The sequence below is a fragment of the Equus quagga genome, chromosome 11 (assembly GCF_021613505.1).
Source record: "Equus quagga isolate Etosha38 chromosome 11, UCLA_HA_Equagga_1.0, whole genome shotgun sequence".
Taxonomy (NCBI): domain Eukaryota; kingdom Metazoa; phylum Chordata; class Mammalia; order Perissodactyla; family Equidae; genus Equus; species Equus quagga.
Genome location: NC_060277.1, coordinates 68758203 through 68766750, shown reverse-complemented (window position 1 = coordinate 68766750; position 8548 = coordinate 68758203). Strand labels below are relative to the sequence as shown.

Here is an 8548-nt window from a genome sequence, read left to right as displayed (position 1 = left end):
AACTACACAGAGGACAGGGAGGCTCAGGAGGTCTGCGGGGATGTGTGTCCTTAGTAGAGGTCACAGGAAGAAACCAATGAATTTGACTTAGGATGTGAGTTGGAAATATGGAGATCTGGGCCTCGGGCACCAGGCCTGGGCTGAAGACAGAGGGTAGTAATCACCAAGGAGCCGGCTTAACCCACAGGCAGGGGTAAGACTCCCCAAAGGAAAGCTGCAGAATGAGAAGACGGGCAGGCGGAGGAGGAGAAGGGAGGAGAGAAGGAAGTGATGGATAGAGGTGATGGAGTCTGCATCCTTCTATTTCCAGCGCTCAGCACAGTGCTTAGCACAGAATGGGTGCTCAGAACCTGTTTGCAGGCGGGCGGCCGAATGAATGAGCAACCCTCTTCGTGTAGCACTGATTAAGTCCCTTCCTCTCTGGGCCCCCGTTTCCCTCTGCAGAATGGTAATAGCTGCCTGGGTCAGGCGGGCAGCGGCAGCCGCTGGGGCGCAGCCCCCCCCCCACCCAAACCGCGCACGCATTGCCGGCCGGCCGGGCGTCGCGGGCTGCGTGGTGTCCGCTGGAGGGCGAAAGGCTCTCAGACCGCAGAGGACAGCGGCCTCGCCTCCTCTGCTCGCCGGAGAGCGCCCGGGATGAGCTAGATAGGAGGGGGCACGCGAGGGGAAGGGGTCCTGAGCCCAGAGCAGTGCGGACGGCAGCTGGGAAGCCAGGCTGACGGGGAAGGGGAGCCCAGACGTACGGAGGGCGCGGGATGCGATCATCGCTTCCACGAGAGCCCCCTCCGGGACAGGGCGGGAGGGGCGAGAGTAATGAGGTGAAAAGCGTGCAGAGATTGGGGAGAGAGAGCTGAGAGACCCAGAGGCCGGTGGAGACTTTCATCTGGGACCCCCCAGAGCCCAGGAAGGGGCAGGCGTGGATGCGGACTGGGGGTCGCCCGCCACAGCCGGCAGAATGAATGACCGGTCGCACGCCGCTTGGCAGCCCCGGGGCGCGCCCCTGTTCAGGCAGCGCAGGAAAGACTTGGAGAGTCATGAGGTGCCAGGGTCCCGGCCGCTCCTGGAGGGCCGGTCCGAAGCGCAGGAGTCCGCAGGCGCCTCCCGCCGCCGCCGGGTGGCAGCGTTGGGGGCCGGCGCGCCCCACAGACCCCGCGGGGTGGCCCCGCCCAGGGGCCGCGGGGAGGCCCCACCGTGGGGGGCGGAGTTGCCGCCGCTTCCCCCATCCCCGGGGACTGCGGCCCCTTCTTAAGCCCGCGGAGTCTCTGGCTGCCCCTCACTCGCCTCTCCCGCCAGTCTTGCTCCCGCGCGATGGCCTCGGCGCTGAGCTATGTCTCCAAGTTCAAGTCCTTCCTGGTCTTGTTCTTCACCCCGCTCCTGCTGCTGCCACTCATCGTTTTGATGCCCGCCAAGGTCAGTTGCGTCTCGGGGCAGCCCCGCGGACCTGAGCGCCCCGTGCTCAGCAGTGGGGACCGAACCCCGGGAGCACTGAGCTGGATTCCAGGGCGGGCACAGCTCTCCTGGGGCAGGCACACTCGGGAGCTCCGGGTGCCGGAGGGAAGGTGCCCTGCAAAGAATCCCGAGGAGCACGGAGACCCCGGGGCGCACCGATCTTGAGGTTCACAGACCCCAGGGCGCAAGAACCGTGCCGGCAAGCACAGAAACCTGGAAGTTAGCACAGATCTTGGTCACACAGCCCATCCAAGACTCAGCCTGGGCTCAGGTTCTCCCCAGACTGCATAACCGCTTGCTCCCCCTCCCCACCTCTGCCGCGCCCCAAATGCCACTCGTGCCAATAGGGAGCCTGCGCTCCTGTCCTTCCTTCCTTCTCTCTCCTGTGTCTTCCCTTGGCCAATGGGGACTTCCAAGCTGTAGGTGGCTTCCCAAATCAGGGACTTACAGGAAAAGATCCTCACCTAAGTGGATCCTGAGGGCTGTCTTTGCTACTTTCTGGCCCTTCTTCGAGCCTCAGTTTCCCTATCTATCATCCATATTTCTTTCCAGCTCTGAAACCTGAGAAGCCCCACAGCGGAGTCAAAATTCTGCTCCCAGCTGAAAGGCAGGTGGGGGTTGGCCTGCTTTGCTCGCTGCCCGCTGTGGCTGTGGCAGGAGGCGGGACATGTTCCCAGAGCTCACACCGTGGGTGGCACGGCCCAGAGTGGCGGGGAAGCCGTGTCCCATGCCCTGGCCTCCTAGCGCTCCTGGGAGGGAGGCAGAGAATGAATGGCCTTGGCCGCCGAGTGGGGGCGGTGCCCGGAGCCCTGGCCGGGCTGTGCTGGGCTGTGCAAAGCCTGTTTGGCAGAGGCCCGAGCCCTTTGAAGGCCTTTGTGGCTGCTGGCTGCTCCTTCCTCATTCCCTCTTTCAGCCCTTTCACTCTCAGCCCAGACAGGAAACCTCCGGTTCCCCCCACCGCCCCAGGCAGGTTTGGGAAACAGAGGAGCTTTTTAGGGGATGCTCTGGGTGCAGTCCTGGTGGAGTGGAGTTGTCCTGGGATATCAGGAAGCCAATCTGCTTTGGCGGAAGCCGAACTTCCACCATTCACTCATCCTGTGACTTTAGCCAAGCCCCTGTGTTCTCTGGGCCTTGGTGTTCTCGTCTGTACAATGGGGCAAGGTGGTTTGGTTCTGATACTCTACGGCTTTGGGTGCCAAGAGGAATTATGCTGGTTCCTAGGATGGGGTGGGAGCCATTGGGTGAGCACTGGCCCTGGGTAGGCCATGGACAGTAGATCCAGCTGTGGTGGCTCTATGGTTGCCACGCCAACTGTGCACAGCCATATTTCCTCTGTAGAAGGAGATTTGGGGCTGTTATCGTCTGTGGGAGGGAGTCAGGCAGGAGAGCTGTGATTTTAGTTCTGCTGGCGAGGAGTGATGTTCCCTGGAATAATTATAGCAGCTGAGCTGAACTTCCTGCTCCGGTAGAGTGTGATGGAGACCCCACTCCTGCCACGCACACACACACGCACACACGACAGGTGGCCCTGAGCCAGCACCCCCCTCAACTTGGGGTTTGCATGCATGTCATTAACCTGCCCTAGGAGTGAGGACCAGGTGGGGGAAGAGGAGACACGAGTGAAAATGGTTCTAGAGGCTTCCTTCATGGGGTTTCCCACCCAGTGGGGCAGGTGACTGGGAGCCTGGACCCCTGTCTTGTTTTCTCCCTTTGTGCCTCTGTTTTGGTCACAAATGAAGAACTCCCTGTCTCCCGCCCCCCATGGCCACACCATTGTGCCCGGAAACCTAGAGGTACCTGGCATGGGGCAGAGTGGCCGGGAAGCCAGCAAGACCTTGGCAGCCTGGCCCGCAGGGTTCAAGCGGAGTGGTGACTTCCTGGCACGCCACCCTCTGCTGGGCCGGTCCTCTCCTGCAGGTTTTCTGCCTTTATTCCTCTCCTCCACCTTGCTTCAGTCCTGCCTTCATCTCTGCTCCACTTTTTCTGCCATTTCTGTGGATCTTTTTTTTTTTTAAAGCTTCTTAATAAAATAAACAATACATTCATTGTGTTATTTATTTTATTAAAATCGTAAAAAATTCTTACTTTTAAAGTCTGTAAAGTAAAAATGACAATACTCTGAAGTCCCGTAACTTAATATTTTGATGACCATCTTTCCAGAAATCAATCAATCTCTTGTTTTTCTGTCTTTCTGTGTCTCTCCACACACCCACACACACACACACACACACACCCACACACAGCAAATTCTCTTACCTACATTTTTTCATTAAGCAGCATCTCATGGGCACCCTTACTTGTCAATAATTAGATAAATAATGAGTCATGGTTTATTCGGTTGTGCATTTAACATATGTTTATTGAGCCCCACTATGTGCTAGGCACACTGGGTGCCGACTTTTAAATCCCATTGTCCACTTTTATCTTCGCTGCAAGGGCTCCTCTGGCTGCCTGCTCAGCTGCAGGAAGTGCTCTGAACGCATCAGGGCACCGGGCTCCTCTCTGCAGGGAGAATCCAGCTCATTCTGCCGGGTTACCACCTCCTCAGACTTCTTTAACATCCCCATCCCGTTCTGCTCTCTCCACTAACACGGCAGAGCGTTCTAGGGGGAGGGTCAGGTTTGCTGACTGGTCTTAGTCAGGGATGGGGCATCTCCTGGGCCTCCTGATTGCGGCATGGGAGTGGAGGGCAGCTAGCCTGGGTCTATTCTGTTGGTTACGTTTGGCACCTCCAGGAACTGTGCCGTGCAAATTGACTACACGTGGCACCTGCTGTTGCTAACGTTAAGTAATAAAAAATCAGTGAGCACTTTCTGCGTGCCATCCGTTAAGAATGGGCACTCTTAAATCCTCACCTTAGGATTGGTGAGGATATGAAACAAGCGGGGAGAGGGGCCAGGGTTGGGAGCGGGAGAACCCTTTTATCAATGCCATTGTTGAGAATTGCTATGACATGGCACTAAGAAGAAGGAGACAGACTTTTAGACAGTGTCACTGTTGTGAAATTCTCTACAATGCACCTCTTATTACCCACCCCTGGAGGGCCTCATTCTGACCCCTCTCCCCCTCGACACCAAGGCCCAGAGAAGTTAGTGACTGCCGAAGGCCAACAAAGGCAGACGGTGGACATTGACCAGGTCTGTCTTGTGTCAAAGCCGGGTCTTCTAACCACCTTGCTGTCCTGCCTTGAGCCTGGGGGCTTTAACCAGTATTGATTCCCCATCCTTCCCAACCAAGGGACATCTGGCAAAGTCTGGAGACATTTTTTTGTTGTCACAACTGGAGAGACTGCCACTGGCCTCTAGTGGGGTGGAGGCCAAGGGTGCTGCTAAACCTCCTGCAATGCCCAGGACAGCCTCCTACAACAAAGAAGCATCGACTCAAAATGTCAGTAATGCTCAGGGCTGTGTCTTCAGTTTGTCAGGTGTGCCTACGTCATCATCCTCATGGCCATCTACTGGTGTACGGAAGTCATCCCTCTGGCTATTACCTCCCTCATGCCTGTCCTGCTTTTCCCACTCCTCAAGATTCTGGACTCCAAGGAGGTGAGCCCACCCAGGGGATCCCGGCAGCTTCCTGCTTCTCCCATTGGCTCATTCTCCAAGCCCCTCTCTGAGCTGCCTAGGCCCCCAGAGACCAGATAAGCCCACTTGTGGATCCTCTCTGGCTGGAGACATACTCCTTGACCCTCCATCCCCACTCCAGTCTCTGCTCCCTGACGTCAACACCTGGTCTGCTCCCCTGTCTGGGGACGTGGGTGGCCCTGGGCCCAAGCAGTGTATGGCCAGCGGGCAGCCCTGACAGGGCCTCCATGCCACCCTCCAGGTGTGTGTCCAGTACATGAAGGACACCAACATGCTGTTCCTGGGCGGCCTCATCGTGGCTGTGGCCGTGGAGCGCTGGAACCTGCACAAGAGGATCGCCCTGCGCACACTCCTCTGGGTGGGGGCCAAGCCCGCACAGTAATTACACCTTCTCTTTCTTGCCAGGAAGTTCACACATGCTTCTCCGCTCCTTCTTGCTGCCAGGCTCCTCCTCTGAGCTTTGCTTTCAGCTGTCCGTGGCACTGCCTGCCCTGGGGGTGACCTTTATGTTGAGGTCCCCTCGATGCCCTGAAGCATCACGTAGAAGTCATGGGCTTTCTAAGACCAGCCTCATTTATGCAAATTCTGACCCTCCTCCTAGTCTGAATCCCAGTCTTTGTTCTTATGGGTCCATGAGGTCAACCTGCGTGGACACCAGCTGGACTCTTGATGTGGTGCAGGCCCCAGATCCCTTCTTCAGACAAATTAGTGGCCTTGGGGACTGCAGAGGGGCACAGAGACTGAGAGCAGCTGAGTTCTATGCAGCCAGCCCTCCCTGAGTGCCTTCTGTTCCTCCCTGGGCCAGGATGCATGGGAGCCATGCAGAAGAATCAGAGCTTTTCCCTGGAAATGGGTCCTCTGAATCCAGCCAGTGATGAGCGTAGAAGGGGGGATCCAGGAGGGTGTGGTCGGTCCCGCCTGGTGTGGACTGGGAGGGAGGCCACAGAGGAGGGATGTTGTCCGGCAGGTCTTGAAGGACCATGGAGAGTTTTCTAGGCAGATGGCAGAGATGACACAGGTAGAAGAAGGGGTCTTGTAAGTGAAGGGAATGTATGTTCTGAATACTGTGTGTTTGATCCGGTGCGTTGCAGAGTGGCAGGGGTACCAAGTACATGTGCAGAGAGACATGGTGCAGGGTCAGCCATGAGGGCGGTCACACCTCCCCAGACCCCTCCCTGGCTTGCCCTACCCTTGAAGGCTGCCCAGGTGCAGCCCTTCTGAACTTATGAGAGGAGAAGCAGGGTTTTGGGTGGGTGAGAATATTCTAGATAGAAGTAGAAAGTTGGGGCTTCCTGCACTTAGGGCTGCTCCAGCACGGCCCCCCCCAGGTCATTACTAGGGCCAACTTTCCACACTGGGTTGGCACCATCTGAATGCTCATGCTTCCACTGATAGACAAGGGGCCTAAGGTCCCTGGTGGCCCTGGTAGCCAGCAGAGGGGACATCAGTAATGTTTGTGGGAGGGAGGTGGGAGGGAGAAGAGAAGGAAGGAGGGGTTGGAGGAAGGGAAGCAGGGGAGGAGAGAGGCACTAGGACTGCTACCCGCTCCTGGACTACCTAGTCTTGAACTGGCCTCAGCACCTTGGCCCTGACCCCCATCCCTACAGGGGGACCTAGCACCCATTGCTCCCTAGAGGCTGGGGGGTGGGGGATTCTCTGGCTTTCCTTCCTGCCCTCCTCTGCAGGTTGATGCTGGGCTTCATGGGCGTCACGGCCTTTCTCTCCATGTGGATCAGCAACACGGCCACCACAGCCATGATGGTGCCCATTGTGGAGGCCATGCTGCAGCAGATGGAGGCCACGAGCGCAGCCACGGAGGCCAGCCTCGGGGCCCTGGAGCTGGCGGACAAGGGCAAAGCTGGTGAGCTGCCAGGTGAGCCCCTGGCCAGGGCCCCGCGGGGGCCCACAACGGCAGCCTTCCCTCTTGTTGCCAAAAGCTATGGCCATCTCCCTGCCTCCTGGAACCCTCTTTCAAACAGGCGTACAGAGAAATATTTAGAAAATGCTGTTTACATAAGTTTTAGGAATGTAATTCTTGCATTAGATCCTTTAGTGGAGCTTATAGCAAGTTCCCACCCTTGGTTCCTGCCAATCATGGCCATCAGTATGTGTTCACTTTATTCATTTGGGCGTCTTCTGAGCATTACTGGGACCCCTCACTTCATGCTACTCCGAGCCATCCTCAGGAAGGCCTTCTCTGAGGAGGTCACCTCCCTGCACCCTCTGCTCCCACAGGCTTTGGGGTTGGTTTCCCCACAGGTGCCTCCCCTCTAGGCGCTGAGCTCAGGGAAGCCGGCGAGCATCTGTTTTCTTCTCTGCCTTGTCCACTGCTCCATCCCCAGGGCCCAGCACAGACGGGCTCAGGGCCCATGCTGATGGCCTGATAGCCAGACCCTGGGCCGGGTTCTGGGGCCACTTAGATGAAGCAGACACACTCTTGCTGCGGACGGATGGAGCCTAGTGGGGCAGGGTAAAGAGGCCCTTGCAGAGTTCACCTGACTTGGGGGAAGCCACAGATGCCATAAGCCAGACACGGAGGGAGCTCAGGAAAGAGAGAGGGTTTGTGAAGAGGAGAGGACACCCGGGATGGACCTGGACCCGCAGATGGAGGGAACAGCCTGACCAACAGGAAGGAGACAGGAGAGAAGGCCGTGTGTCTTCAGTTGCTGAATTTGCATGGAGCATGGAGGACCCTTGGGGAAGCGGTGGGAAGTGAACTCGAGAAGGGACCTCAGGGAGGCAGATGGGGCTAGACTACAACTCTGGGCCGGAGGCTGAGGAAAACGGGAGGAGGGGCCAGCAGAGCTGGCATGTCCCAATCCTCAGGTCAGCAGCAGGGTGAGGAGCGGGAGCTGGGCAGGCCTCCAGGACCGGCTCAGCTCACAGCGCTGTGCCTCCACAGGGAGCCAAGTGATTTTTGAAGGGCCGGGCATGGGGCAGCAGGAGGACCAAGACAGGAGGAGCATGTGCAAGGCCATGACCCTGTGCGTGTGCTACTCGGCCAGCATTGGAGGCACCGCCACCTTGACTGGGACGGGACCCAACGTGGTGCTCCTGGGCCAGATGCATGAGTGAGTCACTGGCCATGCCTTCTGAGGACAAGAATGTGGGCCCTGGGGTTGGAGGGGCCCACCCACTCTCCCTCCTCCTCAGCTGGGCCCTGGAGCTGGGGACTTGGTAGGGCTGGGAGGATGTGCCCCCATCAGCCTCTGTGTCCCAGCACCATGCACCAGCTCAGGACCCCTCAGGGGGTGGACCACAGGGGGATTCTGGAACTTTCCAGCCTTGGCCACAAAGGGACACAGGCCTTGAGGGCCCCAGTTCTGTCGGGGCTGGGATCACAGAAGTGCGAGAGACCTGGGCCCTGCCCTGGGGTACTCACCATCGGCTGAGGGGAGCAGCCGCCCGGAGAGCTCCAGCCAGGTCCAGTAGAGGCAGTAATGAAGGAAGTACCAATTGCGGTGGGCACAGAGGGAAGGGACTGAAGTACAATGGTGTCCATCCCCTGCAGACAA

General features: G+C 58.1%; 1 protein-coding gene across 2 annotated transcripts in view; it reads left to right on the top strand.

The window, feature by feature from the left end:
* Nucleotides 1–722: 722 nt before the first annotated feature.
* The window catches only part of SLC13A5 (solute carrier family 13 member 5), a 28331-nt gene continuing 20505 nt past the window's right edge, over nt 723–8548 (top strand). Inside the window, exons 1-5 of one of the 2 annotated variants that reach the window (XM_046674251.1) lie at nt 723–1410; nt 4866–4994; nt 5275–5411; nt 6719–6894; nt 7936–8104. In XM_046674251.1, the coding sequence (XP_046530207.1) occupies nt 1309–1410; nt 4866–4994; nt 5275–5411; nt 6719–6894; nt 7936–8104 (713 nt within the window). In that variant the 5' untranslated portion in view covers nt 723–1308. Of the gene's footprint in view, nt 1411–4865; nt 4995–5274; nt 5412–6718; nt 6907–7935; nt 8105–8548 lie in introns of both variants that reach the window. The other variant, XM_046674250.1, reaches the window with a different exon arrangement.